Source organism: Leptodactylus fuscus, chromosome 3 (assembly GCF_031893055.1).
Source record: "Leptodactylus fuscus isolate aLepFus1 chromosome 3, aLepFus1.hap2, whole genome shotgun sequence".
Lineage (NCBI taxonomy): Eukaryota > Metazoa > Chordata > Amphibia > Anura > Leptodactylidae > Leptodactylus > Leptodactylus fuscus.
In genome coordinates, this window is record NC_134267.1 from 26,048,682 (window position 1) to 26,064,995 (window position 16,314).

At 46.5% G+C, this 16,314-nt stretch overlaps 1 protein-coding gene across 3 annotated transcripts; it reads right to left on the reverse strand.

The window, feature by feature from the left end:
* Window positions 1-5,326: 5,326 nt before the first annotated feature.
* On the reverse strand, window positions 5,327-15,239 carry ZNF318 (zinc finger protein 318). 3 transcript variants are annotated; one of them, XM_075267290.1, is made up of 10 exons: window positions 14,869-15,239; window positions 14,219-14,283; window positions 13,863-14,001; window positions 12,241-13,707; window positions 10,275-10,374; window positions 9,922-10,169; window positions 9,265-9,750; window positions 9,029-9,119; window positions 8,827-8,945; window positions 5,327-8,639 (listed from the first exon to the last, which is right to left on the reverse strand). In XM_075267290.1, the coding sequence occupies exons 1-10, from the start codon at window positions 15,226-15,228 to the stop codon at window positions 6,246-6,248; spliced, it is 5,469 nt and encodes a 1,822-aa protein (XP_075123391.1). In that variant the 5' UTR covers window positions 15,229-15,239; the 3' UTR covers window positions 5,327-6,245. The 3 variants fall into 3 exon arrangements, with proteins under 3 accessions (XP_075123391.1, XP_075123390.1, XP_075123392.1); XM_075267289.1 differs by having other exon boundaries at window positions 9,922-10,374; XM_075267291.1 differs by lacking the exon at window positions 14,219-14,283 and having other exon boundaries at window positions 9,922-10,374; window positions 14,869-14,969.
* Window positions 15,240-16,314: the final 1,075 nt, after the last annotated feature.

The window sequence follows — 16,314 nt, forward strand, 5'->3', positions numbered from 1 at the left end:
TATGGTGAGGTGTCCTGTATATAGTGAGGGGTCCTGTATATGGTGAGGTTTCCTGTATATAGTGAGGGATCCGTCCTGTATATGGTGAGGTGTCCTGTATATGGTGAGGTGTCCTGTATATAGTGAGGTGTCCTGTATATGGTGAGGGGTCCTGTATATAGTGAGGTGTCCTGTATTTGGTGAGGTTTCCTGTATATAGTGAGGTGTCCTGTATATGGTGAGGTGTCCTGTATATGGTGAGGTGTCCTGTATATGGTGAGGGGACCTGTATATGGTGAGGGGTCCTTTACATAGTGAGGTGTCCTGTATATAGTGAGGTGACCTGTATATGGTGAGGTGTCCTGTATATGGTGAGGTGTCCTTTACATAGTGAGGTGTCCTGTATATAGTGAGGTGTCCTGTATATAGTGACGTGACCTGTATAGTGAGGCGTCCTGTATATAGTGAGGTGTCCTGTATATAGTGAGGTGACCTGTATATAGTGAGGTGTCCTGTATATGGTGAGGTGTCCTGTATATGGTGGTTTCCTGTATATAGTGAGGTGTCCTGTATATAGTGAGGTGTCCTGTATATAGTGAGGTGACCTGTATAGTGAGGCGTCCTGTATATGATGAGGTATCCTGTATATAGTGAGGTGTCCTGTATATAGTGGAGTGTCCTGTATATAGTGAGGTGTCCTGTATATATTGAGGTGACCTGTATATAGTGAGTTGTCCTGTATATAGTGGAGTGTCCTGTATATAGTGAGGTGTCCTGTATATATTGAGGTGACCTGTATATAGTGAGGTGTCCTGTATACATGAGTCCCCCTTTGACAACAATAACAAAGGATTAAGTCCCGCCCTTCCTATTTCCGGTCGAAGATCTCTTTCCGGTTTTGAGAGTTTGCCATGTCTAGCAGGGGTATAGGCATACTGTTTCGTGGTTACGACGAGCCTCATTTGCTAAATGCTATACAGTATATATATTCATTTGCCGAATGCTATATATATGTATAGCATTCGGCAAATGAACACTGATTCTGCAGCAGGCACGTCCTTGCTACGGGCAGGCAAGAGTTTTTCTCATTGGAATGAATAGTCCGATGTTAGACTCCGCCTCCTCAGACGAGCCTCTGGCAGAACCAGCGTTGATTGGCCAAATCACTGGCAACTGGCCAATCAACGCTGGTCTATTCATTTCAATGAGAAAAAGTCAACTGGTAAAAGCATACTTACCTGCTCGTAGCAAGGACGAGCCTGCTACACAATCAGCCTTCATTTGCCGAATGCTATACACTGTATAGCATTCAGAAAATGAGGTTCTGCAGCAGGCTCGTCGTAACCCGAGGACCATACCCTGAAGTACATACCCAGCCCTGGTTAATTCACTAAGGAACAGGAAGTCTTCTTGCCGCCCTTCCATTGCGCATGTGCCAACCGGAAGTTCGCAGGGGGACTCATGTATATGGTGAGGGGTCCTGTACCTCCCACCTCTCCTCATATATCACAGTATATGTATATGGTGACTCCTATCTCTCTTTATCGCTGCGCTGCTGTTCAACAATGTGAATGAATAAGAAACAAAACCGACCAGAGGAGAATGACCCGGCCCAACACACAGGTCTCATCAGGGGTGGTGAGGATGGAGAGTATACAGGACACTGCTCAAGAAAATAAAGGGAACACTCAAATAACACCTAGATCTGAATGAATGAAATATTCTCATTGAATACTTTGTTCACCAGGGGGCAATGCAGGGCTAGGGGCTGGATTATATACACCAGGGGCAATGCAGGGCTAGGGGCTGAATTATATACACCAGGGGGCAATGCAGGGCTAGGGGCTGGATTATATACACCAGGGGGCAATGCAGGGCTAGGGGCTGGATTATATACACCAGGGGGCAATGCAGGGCTAGGGGCTGGATTATATATACCAGGAGTCAATGCAGGGCTAGGGGCTGGATTATATACACCAGGGGGCAATGCAGGGCTAGTGACTGGATTATATACACCAGGGGCAATGCAGGGCTAAGGGCTGGATTATATACACCAGGGGCAATGCAGGGCTAAGGGCTGGATTATATACACCAGGGGCAAGGTAGGGCTAGAGGCTGGATTATATATACCAGGGGCAATGCAGGGCTAGTGGCTGGATTATATACACTAGGTGGCAGTGCAGGGCTAGTGGCTGGATTATATATACCAGAAGACAATGCAGGGCTAGTGGCTGGATTATATACACTAGGGGGCAATGCAGGGCTAGGGGTTGAATTATATACAGCAGGGGACAATGCAGGGCTAGTGGCTGGATTATTTACACTAGGGGGCAATGCAGGGCTAGGGGCTGGATTATATACAACAGGGGCATTGGGACTGTGTGAGCCAGGGTTCTTTATTTTTGTCCATATAGTGTAGTTCACAAATCCAGGGTAACCACTATTTGCTCAGATGTGCGGAGGAATTTTTCTTATGTGAATTCCTGAGATGCTCCTCAGCCCACTGCATTATCAGGACAAATTCCTGCTCCATCAGGGGGCATCTTGTCTCCTCCACCCTCACCCTTCAAGATTGTCTTATTGTGTTCATGACATTTGAGTACTGTAGAAGTTTGTGGACATGAAGGAGACCTAGTTTGACAACTTGAGTTTCCAAGCATTTCAGACCAGATTCTTCGAGTCCACTAGCCCAGAAGTAGCGCCCCTCCGGTCATAAAACAAGGAGTCTTAATTTATGTTGAGCCAAGGACTTTCTTCGTGAAAGGTTTTCACCCAAAAGCCTCCGAGGGCCGTTTTTGTGTCGGCAGAACCTGATGATCTAGGTGTCCAAGGTTCTCACCAAAGCCTGAAGAGGAAGTCAGGTTACTCAAGTACTCTTATAATCAGTCTGAAGATTATGGAATTCATTTATTCGTTATATTAATCCTTTAATGACCAGACCTTCAGGGCGAAGCATTTACTGTCGTATTGTAAGAGCTTTGCCATTTTTGTTTCTGTTGACAAAGTTATACGAGTGCTTGTTTCTGTAGGACGAGCTGTAGTTTGCAAAGGTGCCATTTTTAGGAAATTGACGATCTTTTATTAACTCTTTCGGGAAGGTAATGGAAAAATGTTGTGCTGGTTCCCTGCAAACAACATGTTATTGGGGTTTTCCTAGACTTTTCCTTAGGATAGGCCATCAAAATGTGTTTAGTAGGGGTCCCAGGTGTCGACTGTTTGAAGAGACCTCACAAGCACTGCGTCTCTTCCCTGCACCAACGATGTCACGTTCATTGTGCACATGATACAGAAACAGCTCAGTCCATGGGGTTATGTATAAAGTGTGCGTCATACTCAGATAAGAGGCCGCAACGCTCGCCTGAATGTTGTGGTTTCTTCAATCAGCTTGTTCTGGGGATCCCAATGTCAGATCCCCACCGATCACATATTGTTGACCTTTCCTAATGATCAGTTATTTAGCTCCCCGTTTAAAGTGTACCACAACTTTCGATCTTCTGGCAGCATTTATGCCAGTAATACATTTTGTGATGTACTTTATCGATGGATTTCGGCTTCTGTCTCCATTATCATATTGCAGCACTTGTGTAAAACAGAGTGGTGGGACCTTCTACACAACTCTCTGCTTGTACAGAAGAAGATGGACTCTACATGTAAATATACAGGTTGCGCAACTCTGACTTCTTGGTACCCTGTAGCCAAGTATCACACAGATCACAATAGTTTTCAGGAATTCGGTGGTTTGGTGCTCAGACCAGCATCTGCACAGAGTCAACAGTATCAGCGGCCATTTCCGTAAAAGCATTTTATTGTATTGTTATTAGGACACAATGAGAAAACAGATGTATTGGAAAAAAAAATAAGCATTTAGGTCAAGTCGATGAAGTGCCCCCCCCCCCCCCCCAATCTGGTATGGCCAGATGAGTTTAGAAGAGTGAGTGGCACGGGAATCCAGATATACACTGCTCTACTGTAGGTCTTCACACTGTTATAATATGTTCTTTATATTCCATGTGGATTTGAAGGCATTTATTTTGGTAGTCTTGATGGTTCTTCTACTTTAGTTCTAGCTTTGTAGATACAGTACAAGGTCACATTCCAAACTAATGGCCATAAGACAAGGCAAAAGCAGACGCTTATCTTATACTTTAGAGGGTGGGGGCTGCGAGAGTGGAAAAGCTCAGCGCGCGTCCGTCATAAGAGGTTAGATAGTTCTAGTGGTTAGCACTGCAGCCTTGCAGCGCTGGAGTCCTGGGTTTGAATCCCATCAGGAACATCATCTGCAAGGAGTTTGTATATTTTCCCCGTGTTTGTGTGGATTTCCTCCATTCTACAAAGACATACTGATAGGAAAAAAAAAATGTTGTGATCTGTCTGCCATTGGTACTTACCAGGAGATATGTTATGTTCATTTTGTTCTAGAAACATTTCTATCAGCCACATCCTCCGGCAGGCAGGACGAGCATGTACAGAGTCAGTCTATCACTGCCAATCTGTGCTAAATTATCCTGAATACGTCTACCGCTTGGTAACAGTGCACACTCGCTGAGCAGGTGCTATTCGGACCACCAATGTAATCTCTCCGCACTGGTTCACTTGCCACAAGTGGCAGACAGGAGGATGTCCAGAATAGCGCGGGTTATGTGGTTAAGCTCTGCTGGGCTGCCGATTTTCTGAGGCTCCTCAGCTGAGATCACAAAAATGATGGGGCCAAGAATCATCTAAACCAGAGGTTCCAAACTTTTTCTCGTAGACCACTTTCAAAAGTTTACTGGTTTCGGTGGACCCCCTGCTGCTACATTTCTACCATATTCCCAAAACTCATCAAAAAATGTGAAGATTAGATCTAAGAATAACCCCTGTCGAGTTTCCTGTGGACCCCTGGGGGTCCACCTGGACCACCTTGGGAATCACTGATCTAAACTCATAGCTTAGGGGTATGTGTGAGGGTTAGGGAGGTGTTAAAGAAAAAACCTTTTACGTTTATAACACCATTATACTTATATTGGTGACCGCTGCCACTATGTGACATCGGTATTAGATGTATCCTCAGGATCCACCATTCTGTACTGATCCAATTTTCAGGTCCAGGCTCATTTGGTAAAATAACCATTAGTTCAATACGCGGACAACGGCACACTACAAAGGCCAAAGGAGTCAGAGGTTAGGAGCAAGACTGTGGAGTCGACAGGCCAAACCATCCGCTCCGGCTCCTCGCTCTTCCCATTGCCCAACTCTTGACTCCATTTCCTTCATAAGAAACATCCGTGGTCATAATGGATAACAACCAAAAATCCTATTCATAATTTCCAGCAGCGACCCTACTGACAAATTATAGGGAACAAAGATGGATGGAGAAGAAAACTTTTATTGAATTGTTCAGGATCTTCAGCAGAATCCTGGATTACAGCAACACTTTTGGCAGCAAGACATTTTACGGTGGTGATCTTGTCCACGTCGTCTTCGTATATTATATGACACTAAAAAAAAAAATAAAACACAACATGCGGAAATCCCAGAAAAGGGTCAATATGTACAGAACGTCTTACCTGGACAGCATCACCAGGATTAACCTTCATACCCCTCCATAGAGGCCTCCGAGGATGATTGTTACGAAATGAATTGAAATCGAACTACAGAACCAAACTCGGGTAACAGTGCAAATACACAACACAGGAAGAGGAGTCCTTCTATCCTTACAACAATGGTGAGAGGTCGCACGCAGCCATCAGACTCACCGAGTTCACAGCTCACGCACATGAAACAAATGGAATGTTAAAGCAAAAACATAAAATATTTACAACAGTAAAACCAAAAAGTTGAGACAATCTGAGGCAAAAATAAAGTTCTCAGGTCAAGGGTGCACCTGTGTTTAGTAAGCATAGTCTGTTCTGCTCCACCATATTTTCTGAGCATTGGGCCAGAAACAATCCTATTAAGGAAGTCATTGATCTCCATGGGGAACGGATGTGTGGAGCCATACATGTCCGCTATACGTACCTTGTGCTTCAGACCTCTGTTCCCCGTAGATGTGAGATATTAACAGAAGAATTTCTAGTTCAACAATGTATCAGGATACAGGATGGAGAGTACCAGCGCTCACTAAATACAATGTACACACCTTTCTCGCTACCAACCATTGTAGAGAAGTTACAAAAATACAAATCTGTGTAATTCAGTCTTAGATCTTTCACTTTTCACATGGTTAGTGTTTGCCTTGAGCAGATCCGAGGTATGATCTCAAAGATCTTGTAACTCACTGTCCGGATTTAATCAGAATCACACGTGACACACACAGATAGATCTTCCATAGAAGTTTCCGTTGCAGTAACCGGAGTCACTTGTGTTTCCTTTAAATAGTCTTTGTTTATTGAAATGTTTCCAGATTCCAAACCAAGTGGCTTCCAGTTGCTACCATCGTGGAATTGATTTGATGCATAGCTAGTAGGCATGACGTTCCATCCAGAGACCTGAGAAACAGAACTGAAGGGGACATCAGGAACTTCACATGCCATGTCCGAGTCATCAATATCTTCACTCGAAACTTCCGGCACTACTGCTTTGACTGTTTTCACAGGAGGTGGTGCACTTTCTACCTTTACTTTCTTCTCTGGTGGACTTTCTACTTTAGTTTCGAGAGGAGCTGTAGTGACACTTGTTGGCACAGGGACAGCTTCCGAGTCTTGGTCTTCAGATGTGGTTAAATCCTCAGGATCATCCTCAGATGCAATCAGCTTGTAATAAGAGTCAAGTTCTTTCTCCATGGTGTTTGGTTTTGCAGGACTGGGTTTAGCAGATAGACTAAAGGACACTGGCTTCTGCGCAAGCAGGGCACTCCCAGATTTTTCTGTTCTATTATTGGTATTGTGGGATTCTGATGTGATTTTAATGTCTTTACAAGCTGCATCTTGTACATGACCAAACAGCGAACTGGGCAGAGATATTGGGGCTTTCTTAAACTTCTGGTTGAGCTTAGTAGTAGCATTGAAAGTGGGTTTTATCTTTGGCACAGGTGCCAGAGGAGTAGATGGTGTATTATTTGGCTTAACACTGCTCACATATGTAACTGTCGTTGGCTTAGGTTTGGTTTCTGGCAACTTCTGGACATTTGTGTCTTTGTCTTTAGTTTCTTGTACAGGTAAATATGCTAGCCGACCAGTCGCAGGGTTCATTAACAACGTGAAAGACTTAACTTCTTGGGCCGTCTCCTTCTCAGAGTTACTGGGAGCCTTTGCTTCTTCAGGTTTTTGCACTCCGCTTTCTTTTTTAGATGAGAGTTCATCTTTACTAGTCTGTGACTTAATAGGTTTGAAGGTGCTATCTAATTTAGCACTGCTGAATTTAATTTTAGGTATGGTGATTACGGAAGGTTTAGCAGATCCTTTGCCACTACCTTGAGATAAGGTGGGATTTGGGCCAGAAGACTTGGTGGGATTTGGGCCAGAAGACTTGGGATTTGGGCCAGAAGACTTGGTGGTCTGTTTCTGCTGGATGTTTGCAGATCCTGGGCTCTGTGCAGGTTTGCTGGGACCACTGTAGGTTGTTTGTGAAGTGGTCCCAGGGTCAAGACCAAATTTCTGTGGAAATGAAGTCGTGGGCTGTTTAGAGTCTGAGCTTTCTTTATCACTCTTGACCTCTTGGTTTTCTCCAGTCTCCTTTTTACTGACAAGTACGTTCAACAAGTCTTGTCCTTTAGCTGCCTGCAATGGGCTCTGTGCGGCTGTCTTTTCATGCACCTTATTTTCATTTTTGTTTGGGGAATCTGGTTGTGTGCTTTCTTTAAGTAAAACCACTTCTCCTTCAAAAGCTTTAGAGACCAAGTCCTCTGGAAAGACACCTGTGGGTTTGTTGTTCACAGCAGGTACAGCTTTTGACATTCCATTTGAAGACTTTATAGACAGGAATGTGTTTAGTGGAGCAGGCTTGTTCATTGTTGCCAAAGGGGTCACTGGACGGATAGTCATAAGACTAGGCAGGTTGGGTCGGATATTCATAAGACTAGGCAGACCGGATTGAACTTTGGTTTGTGTTGTAGTAATAGGCGAAGAAGCCGTTGTTGAAGAGGCCGTTGTTAAAGAGGCCGTAGTTGAAGAGGCCGTAGTTGAAGAGGCCGTAGTTGAAGAGGCCGTAGTTGAAGAGGCCGTAGTTGAAGAGGCCGTAGTTGAGGTTACAGTTGGCGAGGCTGCTGAATGAAAAGCTGATAAGGCATTTCCTGGTAGGGTATTGGGTTTACCAAGGAATTTCATTGCAAAACCCTTTGGTTTAAAGCTAAAAGTTATAGGCTCTTCTTCCTTCGGCTTGTTTGAAGCAGGTTCCACTATTGAAGAGCTGACAGCTGCCTGGGTTTTGTTTTCTGATGGTTTCCAGGCAAATTTTCCAAACGATGGGCTTTTTGCAGTCTCCTTTTCAGGTGTCTTATTCCGCCTCTGATCGGAAGAGGGAGGAGACGTGTGAGGTTTCGAGGTTTTGGCCTTCCTTTCTTCTTCTTGCTCTTCTTTCTTTGCCTTCTTAGATTTGCTGTGCTCATAGGATTCGTGTTTCTGCTCAGCCTGTTTGCGTTTTTGGTCTGCCTGTCTACGACTTTCCTCCTGGGCAGCGATTAATTTTGCCTTCTTCTTCTCGCGTCGAATTATTTCGTAATTCACGTGGGCATCCATGTATTTCTGTGGAGGAATTACAATCAATAAATAATAACCAGAGATTCCGAGACCTTAAGTATAAAACCTAATGTAAGCTTTTTCTTTATTGAGAGTATTTCTCTTCAGTTTAACTTGTAAGACCTACTACAAACCCAATCCTGCAGAGGGCAACTTACCAGGCACTGACAAATATATGATAAATGAAACAAACCTTGTACTTGTCATTGTGGGCATAAGCTCTTAGATGCTCCTCAGTCACAATGTGATCCGGGAACACCTCCTCGCACAGTTCACAGTAGTAGCCATTCACTGGCAGCAGGAACTCGGGACCTGCAACATGTGACAACGGAGTAATGTTAAAGTCTGTGCAAGCCCTACATGTGGCACGGTCAGTATGCAAAGAACGTTCTCACCTTTCAGAGGTACATTCACTTTTTGTTTCTTTGTGGAACCAGAGTCCTGAACTTTCCTTTTCAACCATGGCCTCTTCACTTCTTTCACACACTGCATGGATATGAAGATCAAACAAGAAATCTGTGTTAACTGGGGTTGACAGACTAACTAAAGAAGAACTCCTCCTCTTCCAGGCCGAGTAACCAGACACAGACAGAGCCCATTCATCATACAAGACCAATGTCCGGCTGCTTACCTGGATGTGACTTTTATCATGCAAGTGCAGCAGGAATTCAGGTAGAGTCATGCAGATAGCATTACAGTCCTCACACCAATGTGAGCCAGAATCGTAATATTCAAAAATTTGACTTATATCAAAGGGTGGAGGTTCCTCCGACTTGGGGGGTATCTTAGAGGAAGGTATACAGGGTCGTGGGCTTTTAGACCGTGACTTGTCTCTTGATTTTAGAGTGTCCTCAGATTTTGACAAGTATGGTGAGTGGGGCTCTGGGGAGGATTTAGGGTCAGGGCATGGCACGGGTGGAGAGCCTTTACATTTCACATCTTCTGACTTCTCAGGGATGATGGATAGGTGGGCAGCTCCCGATAACTTTGTGTCAGCTCCAGATATAGGGCCGCTCTTGTATTTACCATCACTCTTAGACACTGCATTGCTGCTGGCCTTTAAGTCATTTGCAGACTTTGACTCGTCGTTACCAGTTCCCAACTCATTATCAGAGTCCTGAATAAGAAACAAGACAGGTCTAAGAGAAGCAGCAACGCCAACAAAAGTGTGGAACAAAGTTCAAACAACAGTCATAACGGCAAAAGAGCCAACAACGTAATTCACATCAGGTAAACAGATACAGACAAATGCAGCCATAGAACACTGCGGTGTAGACCTTGCGCTCACCCTGGCTGGCGAACGAGAACCTGGGCTTGTCTCTTTCTTAGGTTCGCTCTTCTGAGCCAATTCAGTGGGGCTGACGCCCAGGATCTCCGCCACCTTGGTGAGCTGCTGCTGCTTTTGTTTTGTCGTGTTAATCTCCTCACTCAGAGAGTGAATCTGCTTTTGGGCACTTTCCAATACGTTATTCAGCTCCTCCAAGAGAGGGTCTTTGTGTCCATCCTTCTCCCGTCGCTTCTTCCGCAGGAGGATACCTATGGGCAGACATGACAAGGAGTTATCTGCAGTCATAAAATGAACAAGGGGAAGAATGTATATAGATCTCATTACTGACTCCCTGTGCACGTTGTTACACTTACCCTGTTGAATGCGCAGCTGCTCCACCTTAGCGCTCAGGGTCTTCAAGCTCTCGCTCTTCACTTTGTGGTCCTTCCTGACAGAATCCAGCTCATCCAAGACCTTCAATAAATGAAACGCTCTTTTCTTTGGGTCATAAGCAGCATCTTTGTTTACTGTGTTACACCTCCCAATAACATGGCTACTCCACGATCAAGTTTTCCCATTTACCTGCTTTGCTCAAGCTTAACACAATACAATGCAACCTGCAAATCTCGTGTAGCATGCTCCTGCACTGACCACTGCCATTCAATTCCAATTTCCCACTAAAGAACATGACGCTCACAGGTCTGTTGCAGACGGCTCTCCCTGATCCACTCAGCTAATGTACAGAATGGGGGTCACAGGTCCGAGACTGCATGCTATTGCTGTGTGCAGGTCCTTCAGCTTCCTCCCATAAACAGGACTTTTACTTTCACTTTCTAACATGCTAAGGCAGACTACAGTGTATTCCTATGGGAAGAATATGCAAATCTGTCTTCCATGATGTAATTAGGAAGTCAAGTGCCTCAGTGTTGAAAACCAATAGAGGGCGCTCACTGGAATGTACAAGCCTGTCTTCCCTGATGTAATTAGGAAGACAGAATCTCAGTGAAAATAGCCCAATAAAGGCTGCACCCTTTAACATCATGCTCGACCTTCCAAGAGGCCTTTGTTTTGCAATGATGCTGGGATTATTACCAGGTATAGTCTCTCAACCGAGGACGGCCGTTTCGATGTTGGGGGGGGGGGGGTATCGTCACTCCTTGGGGAGAGACCACCATATAGGTGTGTGGAGACTTATTAAGCCTTTAGCACTCCACTTTACAAGGGACTATGGGAATATGCAAATCTGTCTTCCATGATGTGCCTTTATTGGGCTATTTTCACTGAGATTCTGTCTTCCTAATTACATAAGGGAAGACAGGCTTGCACATTCCAGGGAGCGCCCTCTATTGGTTTGCAACACTGAGGCACCTGACTTCCTAATTACATCATGGAAGACAGATTTGCATATTCTTCCCATAGTCCCTTGCAAAGTGGAGTGATAAAGGCTTAATAAGTCTCCACACACCTATATGGTGGTCTCTCCCCCAAGGAGTGAGGATACCCCCCTTACAGTGTATTCCATAATAGACATTACAAAGATAATGTCAGCCAAATGGGGATAAAGTAACCCCCCTCCACAAATCGAGGGCACACAAGGATAGATAGGTGGGTATAAGGCTCTTCACTATCGAGTACACACAAGGTCAGAAAGGTAGACATAAAGCACTTCACAACTATCAATCCACACACAGTACAATGACCAAGACTATTGATAATCCTACAAAAACCTCAAACTATCTGCCCCCTTTTGAGAAGTCTTTGTATTCTAAAATGACATCTAGTTTTCTATGAATTCTGGATAAACAAACCCTAGATATTTGCAGATGACCGAGTACTAGGAATTATGGCAGGCCATGATGACTGTGCGTGCCAAAGCGAATCGAAATCCTGCAATTCTCATAAGAAACAATGCTGCATCTGCGATCCACAGGGGTCTTGATTTTGGATGATATGTGGGGTTCTTGGTTCTGCATCCATACAAAATTATATGGTCGGCCTATTCACACTAACATGCTGCATACCTAGAGCAATAACCCCAGAACCCTAAATACCCTTTCACATGACCGGATTCAGCCCCGAAATGTAGGTTTGGAGTGTCAGCAGTACAGTCCAAATCGTATGAACTGAGCTTACAGCATCAAGTCAATGCAAAAGAAGCAGAGCTGCGCATAAATCAGTCTAATGCTGCAAGTTCAGTTCCGAGGGCCACAGATGGGCTGAAAAATACAGCTGCGCACGTTCACATGAAAGGGCTGTAAGAGCTGTGGAGATAAAGAAAAAGTGAAGTCTAAAAACAGGCATTACAACGCAGCGGAGACCTCGAGCGTAGGACCAACTTACTTTCAGTTTCTCAGCTTCTTTGTTTTTGCGATCGGCCTCCTGCTTCGCCAGCAGCGCTGCTAACGGAGTCATGGGTTTAGCATCAGCTTTGGCATCAGGAATAACTTCGGTGGTTTCAATGATGCGCAAATTGCTGCGGGGATGGTACACTGGAGCGGGTGAACTGACAGGGACATTTATGTGAGGCAAAGGCGGAGTCGGCATAGGAGTAGGTGAGGGCGGAGGGGGCATCGGTGAGGGCGGAGGGGGCATCGGTGGGTACATGGGCCAGCCGGATGTGGGATATGATACATAAGGAGAATAGGGATTGTAACCTGGAGGTGGCATGTTGTACGCTGGGACCATTGGGGGATGTGGGTATTGGGGATACATAGGAATTTGGGCGGGACTTACTGGAGGTGGTGTGGGGTCAGGTATGGGACTTGGAGTGGGTGGCTGAACTGGGATCTCTACTTTTGGAACGGCAGGTGTTTCTTTAGATAAAGTTTTCTGCAATATCAATTGGGGCTTCTCCTTAATGGAGGGGGATGGGCTCGGCTGAGTCACTGGTGGGGTCAGCTCTTTAGTAGTTAGTTGTACAGGAGGTTCAGTCTTTGCTGCAGATTTTGCTTCCTCCTTTTCTTTCTTTTCTGTTTTGACTTCTGGTTTTGGAATTTTGGCCTTAGAATCGGTAGGACTCATGGTGGCCGCACTCTGTGGCCGCTCAGCTGCAGGCTTCGACATCTTGGGCACCGCTTTCTTTCCATGTAGTCGCTCCTGTGTTCTGACTGCAAGTTTACCAATTTCTGCAACACCGATATCGAGGCCGATGGTCTTCAGCAAGTCGTGGATCTTCTCAAACTCTTGTTTGTTGGGGGAGCTCTTGGCTGGTGGAGCAGAAGCGATTTGGCCAGTCTGAGTTTTCTGAGGTTCCGGCTTCTTCTCCTCTTCATCCCCATAAAGAAAGCGTTCTTCATCCTCAATCTCGGAGGAGCTTCTCTGCTTAGGACTCAGAGGTTTGCTTGAGAGAGGAGATGATTTGCAGTCCTGCTCGTGAAGGAGAAAGAAGCCGCCTGCCTCACCTGGACCCTTCCGGGCGGCATCTTTATGCTCCGGAAAGACATTGCTGAATGGAGTAGCCGGAGATTTGGGGGCACTCTTGTTAAACAGATAGTTGTCTAAAGCAGCAGAATACTGGGTCACCGTGGGGCTGTTGATCTCCCCAGATGGAGGATTTTTACCCATGAGGATTCCCTTCAAACCAATCTCTGAGCTGCTGCTCAGCATCCAGCTTGTAGACTCAGGGTTCTGTGCTGTTGCTGGAGCAGAAGAGTTGGAAGAGCTGGCTTTGAGGAGCCCCATATTGGCCAGCGTAGACTGGGAACTCAGCCTCTGACACTCTGTGGTCAGACTATTCTTCTCTACACTCGTCCCTGCTCCTGCGGAGCTCACATTTATCACATCTTTATTACTCGAGAACTTATCGACCTGGAGAAATGAAATGGAAACAAGAAACATGGAGAGTTTAGTCTACGGTACGTGGGCAGGAGGTAACGTACAGTCAGGTGTAAGATGTAAGATGACTGGCTGGATCCTCTGCTTACACCGCCACTCAGAGGACACAGAAGAAAGGATGCCCGCACCTGAGGAGACTGGTCACCACTGGAGGGCTCCACCTCCGGACGCTTTTTCAGGATAGACTTCATCGGCATGGGCAGCGGTGTGGTTTGGGCTTCACTGGAGCTCTGGTAGACATGTTGTGAGGACTTTACTCCACTGGAACTGAAATGAGAAACACAACGCTTCTGCTATCACTAGAGATAAATACACTAACAGTTTCTGCTATCAGAAAGCTCTACAGATCTATCAACACCAGCCTACTGATGGTTTCCAGTAACCAATGTCAAATCCAGAAGATGCCCCCGGTGGGCATATTCCAGATTACACTGCAAACCAGCACCCCAACCCCATAGTAGGTTTCCATCCACAATAGCCATACCTGTCTTGATCGCGTAGGCTGGCCAAGGCTTGGTGGTCAGTGGCTGAACTGGGGGAGAGCCGATGCTGCAAACAAATGACAGACATAACAACATTCCAAATACATGACATTGTGTAAAACTGCACGCTACAACCCCTGGGCAGCGGAGATATCCTGCACGCTGCAACCCCTGGGCCGAGGAGATATCCTGCACGCTGCAACCCCTGGGCCGCGGAGATATCCTGCACGCTGCAACCCCTGGGCCGCGGAGATATCCTGCACGCTGCAACCCCTGGGCCGCGGAGATATCCTGCACGCTGCAACCCCTGGGCCGCGGAGATATCCTGCACGCTGCAACCCCTGGGCCGCGGAGATATCCTGCACGCTGCAACCCCTGGGCAGCGGAGATATCCTGCACGCTGCAACCCCTGGGCCGCGGAGATATCCTGCACGCTGCAACCCCTGGGCCGCGGAGATATCCTGCACGCTGCAACCCCTGGGCCGCGGAGATATCCTGCACGCTGCAACCCCTGGGCCGCGGAGATATCCTGCACGCTGCAACCCCTGGGCCGCGGAGATATCCTGCACGCTGCAACCCCTGGGCCATGTGAGTTTGCACAGTATAATAAATTAGAGGGCGGGATCACAGTGCACGGGGGCGGAGCACTCACCTGATCTCCGCTCTCATAGCGGTATGAGTACGGGGAATAGGGGGATGGGGAGCGGCGGTCACTGGCAGAAGAGGAAGAAGAGTGCCGGGTTCTGGAGCGGGAGCGGCCTACACGGCTTCGGGACTTGGAGCGGCGATCACTCCCGTGTCTGGAACGGGATCGGTGCCGAGAACGGGATCGGCTTCGTCTATCTGAGGAACGGCCGCGGGATCTGGAGCGGCTGCGTCTGTCCGGAGAACGACCGCGTCTGCTGGGTGAACGGCGACTCCGGGACCATGAGCCCTCCCGGGAGTGCGGGCTGCCCCGGTACCGGTGCGGCGAATCCGGAGAAAAGCCCCGGCGCATCGGAGTCCGGTACATGACGGAGCCACAGAACAGCGAGCGCCCGAGCTACTGCCGACGTCACACGCTCTACGTTATACGTCATCACGTCTTCTGACGGCGCCATCTTACTACTCTAACAGTCCTGTATAGAGCGCCCCGAGCAGACATCATAGTACACCCAAGGAAGAGGCCTGAGCCCATTATTACACCTCAGAGTATACAGGACCCCAATAATAAGCCAGTCCTGTATACAGGACCCCAATAATAAGCCAGTCCTGTATATAGGACCCCCAATAATAAACCACCTCTGTGTACAGGACCCCCAATAATAAACCAGTCCTGTATACAGGACCCCAATAATAAGCCAGTCCTGTATACAGGACCCCCAATAATAAACCACCTCTGTGTACAGGACCCCCAATAATAAACCACCTCTGTGTACAGGACCCCCAATAATAAACCAGTCCTGTATACAGGACCCCAATAATAAACCAGTCCTGTATACAGGACCCCAATAATAAACCACCTCTGTATACAGGACCCCCAATAATAAACCAGTCCTGTATACAGGACCCCCAATAATAAACCACCTCTGTATACAGGACCCCAATAATAAATCAGTCCTGTATACAGGAACCCCAATAATAAACCAGTCCTGTATACAGGACCCCAATAATAAACCAGTCCTGTATACAGGACCCCCCAATAATAAACCACCTCTGTATACAGGACCCCCAATAATAAACCACCTCTGTATACAGGACCCCCAATAATAAACCAGTCCTGTATACAGGACCCCCCAATAATAAACCAGTCCTGTATACAGGACCCCAATAATAAACCAGTCCTGTATACAGGAACCCCAATAATAAACCAGTCCTGTATACAGGACCCCCAATAATAAACCACCTCTGTATACAGGACCCCCAATAATAAACCACCTCTGTATACAGGACCCCAATAATAAATCAGTCCTGTATACAGGACCCCAATAATAAACCAGTCCTGTATACAGGACCCCAATAATAAACCAGTCCTGTATACAGGACCCCAATAATAAACCAGTCCTGTATACAGGAACCCCAATAATAAACCAGTCCTGTATACAGGACCCCCAATAAT

Excerpts from the sequence above, each read along its gene's own strand:
- ZNF318 (XM_075267289.1), bottom strand. The coding sequence starts at position 15,228 with ATGTACCGGACTCCGATGCGCCGGGGCTTTTCTCCGGATTCGCCGCAC. Across the intron at positions 14,284-14,868 it reads GCTATGAGAGCGGAGATCAG|CATCGGCTCTCCCCCAGTTC; the intron begins GTGAGTGCTCCG and ends ATTTGTTTGCAG. Across the intron at positions 9,751-9,921 it reads GTTCTCGTTCGCCAGCCAGG|GACTCTGATAATGAGTTGGG; the intron begins GTGAGCGCAAGG and ends TTTCTTATTCAG.